At 34.9% G+C, this 13,423-nt stretch overlaps 1 protein-coding gene across 3 annotated transcripts in view; it reads right to left on the reverse strand.

Moving 5' to 3' along the window:
* Window positions 1–13,423, reverse strand: part of GRIK2 (glutamate ionotropic receptor kainate type subunit 2) — a 644,466-nt gene that overhangs the window by 237,681 nt on the left and 393,362 nt on the right. For all 3 annotated transcript variants that reach the window (XM_059176999.1, XM_059177000.1, XM_059177002.1), the window contains exon 10: window positions 241–354. In XM_059176999.1, coding sequence (XP_059032982.1) covers window positions 241–354 — 114 coding nt within the window. The remainder of the gene's footprint in view (window positions 1–240; window positions 355–13,423) is intronic.

The raw sequence follows: 13,423 nt of genomic DNA on the forward strand, positions 1-13,423 counted from the left end.
TACACAAAGCTGTATTATTAATCAATATAAACAGCCCAAACATTAATACATCATTAAAAACTAATGTCATAAAACTGTGGCTAGATTAATCTTGACTCCTTTGTTACACAGGAGTTGCTAAATAACTACAAAATACATTCCATTTTATTCTTCACTGTTCAAATTATAATGTTCTTCTTAATCCACTTCCATGTTTATCTACATTTATCTGAAAAAAAAAATGGAAAAACAAATACTTACCAAAATGGTGGTAACGATCAAAGAACGATTGGATAACGAATCTGTGATGTTGGCTGGCTTTCCCTTTTGACTTTCTGTCATATTCAGGCCACTGGCTGGATCCCAAGTTCCAATCTATAAAACAGCATATGGACTTTGTAAATTGTCCATCAGGCACTTGGGAGAAAGTACTGCAGGAGAAAGTTAAGACGGCTAACATTTATTATTCACCTCTGCTGCATTATCTGCTGTCGTTAAAGTAAAGGCTGCTTGTTTTAAGCATGATTCACTGCTCTGTGAAGTGTGTCCAGTGAAGTGTGACATTAAAGAACAAAATGATCCACCGCACTTCTACAGTCAGTATGGGAGCTTAATTTTCCATTCAAACTTTCATTCACCAAGATAAACCACATTTGATGATACCTTGATAGCTGGCTAGAAACTCATTAATAGTGCATATCTTTTATTGTAATGGATCTATCTCATCCTCTCATTACAAAGATAACATGCCATGCTAAACAGATGAAGCTGAAAGACAGAGCAAAATCTGGGGATCCAGGATAAATTAATAGGTGAAGGCAAACTCTTAAGAGCTGCATTGATTTTGGTTTTTTTTTTTTTGGTTTTTCTTTTTTTTTTTTTTTTTATATGACCTCTGCTAGGGAAAATTCATAACCTTTGGAGCCTTTATAAATACACCTTTGAGCATTCAAAATACTCCAAGGAACGATGACAGCACAATCTCATCTGAGCAACGCATTCCAATACTTCCACTTGTATGCTATTTAATATGTACTTTAATTTAACTAATACTCTCTAATAATTCAGCCATATACTCGCAGTGTTCAGACATTTCATACCCCCTTGAACATAGCCTATGAGACGAGACAGCACACCTCTGGAAGACATATCTAAGCAAAGGATGTCACTGAATGCATACCCTGGGTGGTTTATGTGCTCTGACACCACTGCCCTGTCATATAATGGTGGTCAGCACTGAAGAAGGACAGAGGCAAAAGCAGATTGGAGCCAGTAGTTCTTTTCTCCACCCTCTCAAACCTAGGAGTGATGGATAATAAACTTTGTTTTCCATATCCCTCTAGCCAATTACCCACTATGTTCATTCAAAGGGAAGAACTATCAATTATCTGTTTATCTTTAAAATAAAGCTTTTAAAATAAAGCTTTTATCAATTAAATAATTTTAAAGTGACATTAATTTAGCAGGTAATATTTACCCTGGTCTACCTAAATATGCTAACAAAGGTCTAATCCAACTTAAATATTATGATTCTTTTGATTTTTACTTTTTTATATTTCATCACATTTACTCTTTTTGATCCTTTTTTTTTCATTTGCATAGTTTTCTTAGTAACCTATTAAGATGTCTCTTTCCCTCTGATTGGAGAAGCATAAAAGTAGAAACATTAATAATTTCTGTACTTCATAAGGATAATAGATATGCCATTCTAATGTAATGCACTTACATTCTAATGTAAGTGCAAACCCAAGTATATTTTTTTTCAAAAATGCATTAACTATATCGGGGATTCCAGATAATGTTTTTTTAGTGATGTCTATAAAAAAACCTCTTGGGGCACCTGGGTGGCTCAGTCGGTTAAGCATCTACCTTTAGCTCAGGTCATGATCTCAGGGTACTGGGATCAAGCCCTACAGTCAGGATCCCTGCTTATTGAGGAATTTTTTTCAATATTCTATTTATTTATTTATTTATTTAACAGACAAAGATCACAAGCAGGCAGAGAGGCAGGCAGAGAGAGAAGGGGAAGCAGGCTCCCTGCTGAGCAGAGAGCCTGATGCAGGGCTCAATCCCAGGACCCTGAAATCATGACCTGAGCTGAAGGCAGAGGCTTTAACTCACTGAGCCACCCAGGTGCCCCAATAAAGAAAATATTAAAAAAAAATAAATCCCTTGTCATATTTTCTTATATTGAGTTTATTTTCCTCTTACCATTAAAAGCTATATACTCTTAATGTTTGTGTCAATACAGGAAAAAGTCAGATAATATAGTAGAAAAAAAATACTGATTTTAGCATTCTCTCCAAAGTAAATTATTTACTTTCAATTAAACTTCTTTACTTTAGACAATGACTACCATGATGTCATAAAGACAGAGTCTAATTGTAATTTAGCGCCAATAATGAAAGGCCTTCGGCCGCCAGAGAGGTAACTAACATCCATGCGTGAAGAAAAAGGGCATAAGCCAGAAGTAAGAATTTCTAGGCAAAGGTATGCAGGTTGTAAATTTTACAAAATTTCAAGGCAGAATAGCAAGTAATTGCTACAATCCAGACCCTGCTCTTCTCACAGCTGTGTGCCTTGGGGCTGCAGGCTCCCAGAGCAGATGATTTTTTCAAGTTCTTAGTAAGGCATCACTAGGGCTAATAGAGGCCACATTAGGAACCTGGACAGGGAAGGGCAGAGAGGATATTTTAAAATCTAGAATGCCTGCTGACCTGCTTAAAGTGTTTCAAATGCAAAATCATTAAAAAAAAAACACTGTTGGCTAAACAAGATACATCTGCAGATCGGAGTTTTCAGTGACTGTCACTTTTCTGCTCCCAGCCTATAATTAATACCTATTACACAATTGTCCCCTTAGATTTTCTTTATTTCTTTTTTTTTTTTTTTCGCCATTAGCTAAATAGCTAGATTTTTTCAGATGCGTAATTCTACCAGCCAAAGCCCTGGCAAACATCATTGCCCACAGTCATCTGCCTAATGACATCCTCAAGCTTGATCGATTAGTTTTCAACTTTCTACCCAAATCACTAATATAAAAATTTGCCAATTTCATTTACCATCATCCTCCATGATTACTTTTATAAAAAATAACTTAGGTAAATATCCACTCATCTAAATATATTTATCTGGTTTCATTCTCTGTCAGTTGCTTTTCTAGTATTATTTGGCTGGAGGGGTTCCATTTCATAGTATATGAATCAATAATTTTCCATAATCATAAATATTAAATATCCCCTTTTATAACTTAGATTTCTAAATAGAATATTGTAAAATTTCAGAAATCTTAGTGACATGAAATTTTAAATAAAAAAATTTGTATGATCCCTAGATTTTATGTCTACAGGAAATGTGTAATTCAAAACTTTTTAGCGATTGAGGGAGTCAGAAGTGGGTCTTTTGGTTTGTTTTGTTTTAATCATAAGAGTACCATAAGCTAAGTCAAGACAATCTTTTTTTCTTTTAACCTATTTTCAGAACCATAATTTTTTCATGATATGATTTAATCAAAAATTTACAATACTTTTTTCAGCTCTAAAATGGAATAAAGATATCTAAGTACCCTTGACCTCACAGAGTTGTTTTAAGTAGAGTTATAACTCGCAACAAGATGGTATAAAGGGAATATATCTCAATATTTAAAAAAAGGTCATATATGACAAGCTTACAGCTAATGCTATACTAAATGCTGAAAAGCTAAAAGCCTTTCTTCTAGGTGAGGAACAAAGCAAGGATGACCACTCTTGCCCCTTTTATTCAACACAGCATTGGAAGTCCTCATCATGGCAATTAGGTAAGAAAAAGAAAATAATCTGGATTGGAAAGGAAGAAGTAAAACTCTATTTGCAAATGACATGATATTATATACAGAAAACTCTAAAGATACACACACACACACACACACACACACACACACATATTACACAGCCATAAAAAAAGACATCTTGCCATTTGCAACAACACAGATGGACCTAGAAGGTATAAGTGAAATAAGTTAGACTGAAAAAGACAAATATCATATGATTTCACTCACATGTGGAATCTTAAAAACAAAATAAATGAATAAAGAAACAAAAAGTAGAATCTGACCGATAAATATTGGGGACAAACTGATGGTTGCCAGAAGTAGAGGGGTAGCAAAATGGGTGAAAGGTACTGGCAGAAACAGGCTTCCAGTTATAGAGTGAATAGGTCATAGGTATAAAAGGCACAACATAGAGAATATAATCAATGATATTGTAAGAGTGTTGATGATGACAGGTGGTGGCTACACTTGTGGTGAGCATAACAGAATGTATACAGAAGTTGAAGCACTGTGTTGTACACCTGAAACTAATGTAACATTGAACACCAAGTATACTCAACCCCTCTCTACCCCCCCCAAAAGAAACCTACAAGGCATTAATGAAAGAAATTAAAGAAAACACAGGGAAATGACATGATATTCCATGATCATAGCTTAGAAGAATCAATATTGTTAAAATCCCTATCCTTAATCAATATTCTTAAAATCCCTACTACTTCAAAGGTATTAATAGATTTAATGCAATCCCTATCACAATTCCAATGACACTTTGCAAAGAAATAGAACAAATAACCCTCAAATTTGTATGGAGCCAGAGATACACACACACATACACACACACACACACACAGGTGCAAATAGCCAAAGCAATCTTGAGAAAAAAGAACAAGGCTGGAGTCATCACACTCCCTGAATTCAAACTATACTACAAAGTTATAATAATTAAAACAGTATTGTATTGGCATAAAAACAGACACATGGATCAATGGAACAAAACAAAGAGTCTAGAAATAAGTCTCTCTCTATATATACACACATATATATATATAATTAAAACAGTGTTGTATTGGCATAAAAACAGACACATGGATCAATGAAACAAAACAGAGAGTCCAGGAATAAGTATATATAGATCTATATCGATATAGCAAACTAGAAACTTAGGTATCTATAGATATATCGATATAGATCTATATATCAATATAGATATCAATATTGATATCTATAGATCTATATTGATAGATATATCAATATAGATCTATAGATATATCATAGATATAATATATATTATCTATAGATATATAGATATATATCCAATTAATTTATGACAAAGGGGCTAAGAATATACAACAGGGAAAGTACAGTCTCTTCAATAAGAACTGGAGAACCACATGCAAAAGAACAAAACTGAGCCACTATCTTACTTCATACATATAAATTAACTCAAAATGGACTAAAGATTGAATTTAAAACCTCAAACCCTAAAACTCCAAGAAGAAAACTTAAGCAATAAGATGCCTGACACAAGACTAGGTGATTTTTTTTTTTAATCTGATGCCAAAAGCAAAAGCAACAGAAGTAAAATTAATAGATGGGACTAAATCATTTTTAAAAACTTCTGCAAGGCCAAGGAAATCATCAATAAAATTAAAAGGCAACCTACTGACCGAGAGAAGTTATTTTGAAATCATACATCTGATAAGAGGTTAATATCCAAAATATACAAAAAACTCATCAACTCAACAGTGAAAAGTAGCCCTATAAACAATTCAAATAAAAATGGGCAGAAAATCTGAATAGTCATTTTTCTAAAGAAGATAGAGAAATGCCAACAGGTACATGAGAGTATTCTCAACATCATTAATCACCAGCGATATACAAGTCACAACCACAGTGAGCTATCTTACACCTGTTAGAGTAGTTATTGTGGAAAAGATGAGAAATTACAAGTATTGGTAAGGATGTGGAGAAAAGGGAAGACTTGTGCACTATCGGTAGGAATATAAATTAGTGTAAAAACTATAGAAAACAGTATGGGGTTCCTCAAAAAATAAAAAATAGGACTACTATAGCATCCAGCAATTCCACTTCTGGTTTTTACCGAAAAACAAACATGAAAACAAAACAACAAATATGACTTGAGAAGATATATATGCCCACATGTTCCCTGCAGCATTATTTATAATATCTAAAATACAAAAACAATCTAAGTGTCCATCAATGTATGATAAAGTAATTGTGGCATAGATCCGTCTTGATTAAAGAGCCTCAGTGTACTTTTCTAAAGATCTGCATGGCGATCACAAGAAACCACTCTGTATATTATGTTTAAAACAATCTTAGCGCAATATGGAGTCTCCTTCATAAGTATTCAAGAAAATATTCCCAATAATTAGTTACCTCCAATCATATGACACATTAAGTATAGTTTGTTTGAAGGGTATTTACCTTTTAGAAGAGAGGACATCCCTGATAGCACTATTTGAAGGTATTGAGAAATGGAAATCATATGGAAGGTATTGACGTTAAATGCTAACTCATATTTGGGAGATGAGTTAACTCACCAATTGATCAAATGTACACTGGTGGAATGTATCTTTTTCCATTAACTAGTATACCCATTCTTTCTAGATAATTTACAAAGTCAGGTTTCAAGCCTATATAGTGTGATGTATAAAAACAGAACCTTTTCAACTCCATAGTTGTTTTGCTAAATGTTGCAAGCAAACTAGAAACTTCCTTCTCCCCTTCCAATGATCAATTTTTAAATGAAAAGTAGAGATATTTACATTGCTGTCCAATGACAGTATTGTCTAATAATAATTAATTGTTGTTCATTTCCACTGGATCACATTAACAGATCACTTTAGAAGGAATTTACACGCAATGCCCCAGAGATAAGCATGAATCATTTCCTAGTAATTCTTACCTGCTAGGTATTGCTACCTGAAAGGAAGAATTCATAGTAAAGAACAATTGCCTGTGAACTGAGCTACCTTCATGTGTTAAGTAATTTGGCCTGGGAGGACCATGCAGAAACCCCTTAGTTAATTACTTTCCTAAAACTAGCTATCCACCAATTTCCACAGGATCTGGAATTTCACCATTTGAGAACTCTAGCGTTAATATAAGAACAATAAATCAGCAAGTATATAATGATCTAACAAGAAGGGATGACCAATCCAAACATAAATTTTTTACCTTTAGGATTTTTATTTTTGTCTAGGATAAAGTCAACTCTAAATATTAGGAAAGAGTTAGAAACAGGTGGTAATTTTGATTTTTTAAATAAAATTTGAATCATTGAATTAACTGTTCTCAAATATAACAACGTGGCAACATTCAATTAATTAAGGGTCATTTTTCCAAGATTAAAAATTAGTTCAGATATTACTTTAAAATCAAGGCAATGCTGGGTGCCTGGGTGGCTCAGGCTTTAAGCGGCTGCCTTTGTCTCAGGTCATGATCTCAGGGTCCTCGGATGGATTGAGTCCCACATCGGGCTCCTTGCTCCCTGCTCCCTACTCCCTGCTCTGCGAGAAGCCTGCTTCTCCCTCTCCCACTTCTGTTCATGTTCCCTCTCTAGCTGTCTCTTTCTGTCATATAAATAAATAAAATCTTAAAAATAAACTAAAAGCAATGCTTTAAAAGTTATATTTAGTATACACATTTAATTCAAATTCAGGAGTCAAAAGGAAAAAGGCAATATTTGGTATTCTCTGATGGGCCAAAATAGGAAATTGTATGCTCTCAAATTTACTGATTTCAAAACATAATGTCATCTGTAAAGAGCTTTCTTAACTATTTCATCATTGTGAAGGTTAAAAATTATCAAGCAAAATCACAATTATAAACATACTGACACACAACCCAAAAATGTCAGTGCAGTTGTAAGACAGGGCATATAACGAATTCTATGTAAGAGTTAGACAAATTAAATGGTTAATATCTCTAAAGAAAAACACTAGGCTTGGATCTGGACTAGGATGCATTTTTGCTTTTTAAAAAGGAAATAACACATTTCTGACTAGTCAACATGACCATTAGCATTGCTTTCCTACAGAGAAGCAAAAGAAATCTCAGTTCCTGGGAAAGTTGGGGGTCATTGTTGTCATGGGGACCAGAATACACGTATCAAATGCCATCAAAGAGAGAAAGATTTAAAACTGCTATTCATCTGGTATCTAGAAATCTATCAAAGAAATAGTTCTCACCTATCTAGTGTGGATTTTCACACTTAGATAAATTTTGAAGACTGTAAATTCCATTCAGACACCTTTTTCCTAGGGAGTTAATGAGTGCAGGATTCTACAAGCTAGAGAAAGGTCAATAGTAAAGACTTTTATAGAAATTACCACTTGTTCTAAAAATATGTATGGTCTACAAAAAGTTTTTCAAAAAGCAATTTGAAACATGTTCTGATCCTAGAACATCTATGCTTGTAAACTCAGGCAGGCAGGATTTCACCACTAATTCTCACCCTCTCCATATATTATAAAAATATTTGAGTTTTCTGTAAGAAGCTTATGGATTATTGGTATCAGTTTCTACTAGTGGGTCCAAATGCCAGCAGTAAATACTCAGAAAAAAAATGACATCAAAAGTTGAAAGGAAGCTTCATTTGAAAGTAAACTATGACAAAGTTACACTTTAGAAAAGTTTGCGAATATGAATTATCTTGCTTTATATTGTATATATAATTTCTTAACTTTGTAGGAATTGGCAAACATGTATTCCATAAAATTGTTTTTTGTAGTCACTTTTCTTGTTCAAAACTTCCCCTAAGGATATGTAAGTTAGAAGCGGATTTTATTATAAAAACATCCCAAGGCGTGTACAGAGAAATATACTGGTTTTATCCTTCCTTTTTTTTTTTCAAAATTAATATAATATTAACACACAAAGTCAATTTGTATAAAGACTAATTAGATAATTTCCATTGAGGAGACAGAGAATTCTATTCTCCAAGTTCTATTTTAATATAGGTCACACATTCGAAAAAACTACCAACAAAGTAACCAAAACAAATAGTTAACTTTGTGGCTAGAAAAAAGATAGGAGAGGTACACAAGAATGATTTCAGTTTAATACCTCTACTTAGAAGTTAATATTCCTAATACAGTAGAAATCCATTTGAGCAGAGACTTTTGTTGTTATTGCTTTTGGAAAGCACATGACATATATAAGTGGTTGCAAAACATTTGGTAAGAAAACTCAATCATGTGGTAGGAATATGTGATTTTATTATTATTTTATCTATTTTTATTCAGGTATAATTAATATATAATGTCATATTAGTTTCAGATGTATAAGTGATTTTATTATTGCATTATAGTTTCTTTTAAAAAATTATTTTTTAAGTATAAAGTGTTATTTTCCCAAAAATGACCTCTAGATAATTCACCTTGCAATGGAAATACACCATTATCATGGAGTGTCATTACTCAATTCAAACCTCTCTTATGTAAAGGGTTCCAACTGTTTTTGCTTTACTCAGAATCCTTATGAAGTTACATTCTGAGCATCTTCTCAATGTTTCTTAACATCTTATGCCATTTAATCAAGTGTTTATGTCCAACTGAAGCTGGTCTTTCCTAAGCACATAGTTAAGCTTCAGAGGACTAGGTAAGTAAGGTTAAACCACTTCCAGTGGTAAGTCATATCCTAGTTACATATTCAAAGAAAAAAATATAAACTAAAAAATTTCATTTTATTGTCAGTTATGATGACATTTTCACTTTTCTCGTGTCAATTTTTCCTGGCCTTATTATTTGTGCTCTTTCTTTCTCTCCCTCCAAGTGACTTCAGTAATTCCATTGACAGACTGAGTATACAAACAGACAACAGTCTGACCATGTATGAAATAGAACTTGACCCAGAGCCTCTGGAGCAAACTATCTGGGAAGCCAAACCACAATCTCTGTGGCAATCTGCCCCAAATGGTCAAGATCTGTTCAATTACACACAGCTTCCCTATTTTTTGCCAGCGGTCCATGTTTCCTCCTGCCAAGATTCTCCAATCAGAGTGCATAGGAGGCCTTTCCTTTTTTCCACTGTAAAGCTTTTCCACTGACCTGCCCGCCTTCCCATTCTTCCAAATGCCAAGTGCTATGGCAAGCTCTGAATAATAACTTATGTGTCCTCATTTAAGTGGTCTATGCTTATTTCCATACCATAAACTTAGATGATGAAAAAGAGGGAACTTTTATAAATAGAAGAATTATTTTTCCTCTTTAATGCAGAATTGGGACCTCAGAGATTACAGTGCTCCATAGGGTGCATTGGGTCTTCTTGCAAGTTCAGACTTCAGTGTTGCCTTTGCGGGCACTCTAAAATCCTATTCCCCTTGAAGCCTTGACTCACAACCCCAGCCCACTGACTAACCACTGGAGTTCTCTGTTCCCATTGTGTAAGTAGGGGGCAAACTGAGGAAAAAAAAATGCTGCATCATAGGAAAATAAATTTATACCAGACACATGAATAAGCATTCTATTTCTTGTGATTCTTATGAACTATTTCTTATGGTTCTTATGGTGATCCTTCCTTCATTCGATAGTCAATAACTATTTCTTGAGGATACACTTGTGCCAGTAACTTTTCTAGGCCTTGAATACACATTGTGGTAAGTGCCAGGAAGGAAAAGCACAGGGCACTATGAGGTTAAATTTGGTCAAGGTTACAGGACACCGAAGGAAGAAAGACTTAATTTGTGACACCCCCCCCCCACCCAGGGTGAGTAAGAGTTATCTGGGCAAAGGATTAGTGGTGAATTTTCCAGGCTGGGAAAACTACAGGCAAAGTAATAGAAAAAGCTTTGTGTCTATGAAAAAATGAACAAAAGCCAGTGTTATTAAAGCATAGAAAACATCTGAGATGGTAGTGAGAGTTGAGGGGGAAGGTAGACAATATTTTGTAAACCATGTTTGGATTTTAATGAAAATACACTGGGAATAAGTGAAAGGATTTAAACAGAGCAATAACATGGATTGATTTTTTTTAAAAGACACTGGTCTGGCTGCTGACATCTGGGGAATGAATTGTAAGGGGGAATAAATCAGACAGGTTTTGTTGGGGCTCCAATACAGATGTTCAGGTGAAAGGTACCCTCGCTACAATTACAACAATGGACGTGGAGAGATATTTTGGAAGTAGAATACACAATATGGTCTTTGAACTTAACAGAAGAATTGAAGCTGGGAAAAACACTTATTCTTATTTTCTTATTCCTAGACTGGACTACTGAAAAACAAACTGTCCTATTGCCTAAGGAAGACAAAATCTGGAATGGCACCTACAGTTCATCCCACCCCATTATTTCTCCCCCTCTGCTCCAGAGAAAGTGCTGCCACAGCCTGGAGGGCTTTTTTGGACAGATGTGACTGGCTGTGTCTGCAGTATGAGTGACCCTTCTTGGACAATGGCTAAATGGGCTGCATTCCAATGAAGGTTCTCGTCAAGATAGAATGGAAAAGATTCAATATAATCTCTGGGTGTTAAGTGGGACAGATGGGTTCATAGTCTCATTCCAACCCCAAACTCCTTCCCCTGAACATATAAACAAGTCATCTTTCTTTTTAGCACTTACTATTGTCTAATTCTATATTGTACATTTGTGCATCCATTCACTATTGGCAGGTTTCCTTCAAAAGAGTATAACTTTCCTAAGGGCACAAAATAGAGGCTCACTCTATATTTGTTAGAGGATCAAGTGAATAAACAAAGTGTGCTGGACAAAGTTGACCATGATAAAGCAAGGAAAAGGTAGTAGGCATGAGAAGTAATGGATAAAACTATCATTTTACACATTTTTTTTCATTTTCCTCACCTTGTCATGATAAAATAGAATTGAGGATAATCAAATTCTTAGCCTTGACAGCTATAAAGATTGTATCTCTAGGTTCTCTTAAAGGCCATGATATTCTCACTTTTGCCTGTTCCAGAGGAAAGACCTTTGCACTCTACATTTTTTGAGACGAGGAATTTGGCACAGAGAACTTGGGTGGAAGGGTGAAGTTCACACACTTGTGACAGATTTGGAATTGTAATTTAAGTCTCTTGGATCACTATTGGTTGAGCCTTCTAAACTGTGAACTCTATCAAGGTCGGAGTTCTGTCTTTACATCTATGGGTTGGTAACTACATTTTTGAAGACAAAGTAAAAGTAAAGTTGGCAAGACTCATTAGTCTTCATGAATTAGATACTGCTATCACTGCCTGATGCAGCTGAATACACTGTGTGTTAGAGAAGGTAGGAAAGTTGTCCATAAATAGTAAATGGCAGAGCAAGGATTTGAGCCTAGTTTGGCCTGAATCCATACCTGGATCTCCTAACCCTTCTACTGTATAAAAAAAAAAAAAAAAAGAATACATTTTGCTACTTAGAAGCACTTTATTCCTACTACTCAAAGTCAAATCTGTCACAATGGCATTGCCAAAAAATTCCCATTACTCTTAAGATCTGACGAAACTAAATTCAACTGCCCTCTTTTAGTTAATGACTTACATACTTTTTTTTTTTTTAGAAAGAGAGAGAATGCAATGAGGGGTAGGGAGGAACATAGGAAGAGGGAGGGAGAGAGAGAGAATCTGAAGTAGACTTGCTGCCCAGCACAGAGCGCCATGTGGGGTTGGATCTCACAATGCTGAGATCATGGCCTGAGAAGAAATTAAGAGTTGGACGCTTAACTGACTGAGCCACCCAGGCATTCCCTTATATACTAATTTCTGAAGATTCTTAAAGCATTTGATTTGAGCTTTTAATTCCCCTTCTTTTCTAATTTACATTCACCCAACCTCAGTACTTTATGTGCCTCTATATATTTGTTCCAATTTACTTCCTTCCTTACTTACTTTCTTTCCTTCTTTCTTTCTTTTTTAAGATTTTATGTATTTATTTGACAGAGAAAGAATGTACAACAGGGGAGCAGTAGAGGGAGAGGAAGAACCTGGCATCCTGTTGAGCAGGGAGTTGGATGCAGGTCTTGATCCCAGGCTTCTGGGCTCATGACCTGAGCTGAAGGAAGACACTTAACAGACTGAGCTACCCAGGAACCCCTCCAATTTCTTTCTGATGATAATTTTCCTCACTAATTTCTTCAACAATCTTTGACTGATGCTTTTATCACTGACTTCTACTTTTATCACCTGGTTCCTCCATTACTCCTTAAAAGCACAATCCCAATGCTCTGCTATTCCTTGAACTAACAACGCTGCTGCCTCTGTCACCGTTTAGTCATCTCTCACTCCCAACCAGAATAGTTTGATATTCATGACTCCATATTAAAATTATTTCAAACTATAATATCTTTACACACATAGCATAGACCTCCAGGCTATTCTCTCTTTGAATTCATATTATGTACTAATACATTGCAAACATCTCATTATGGTGCTCACTTTATGACTTAAATCTAGCACTTTAGCTCTGTCTCCTACTTTCGTGAGTGTGTATGTGTGTGTGTGTGTGTAAAATGATCAAATCAAACAGTAGCTATGTCTTTCCCCATATTGTTACCTTTTTCTGCAGTGACTCAATCTCTACCAATCAATACTTCTCCATTATTCAAAGGCTAATTCTAGGCACCTCATATACCGTGACTCTACTTAATTATATCATTTTTCAGAAATACTCTGTTA

The sequence above is a fragment of the Mustela lutreola genome, chromosome 6 (assembly GCF_030435805.1).
Source record: "Mustela lutreola isolate mMusLut2 chromosome 6, mMusLut2.pri, whole genome shotgun sequence".
NCBI classification, from domain to species: Eukaryota; Metazoa; Chordata; class Mammalia; order Carnivora; family Mustelidae; genus Mustela; species Mustela lutreola.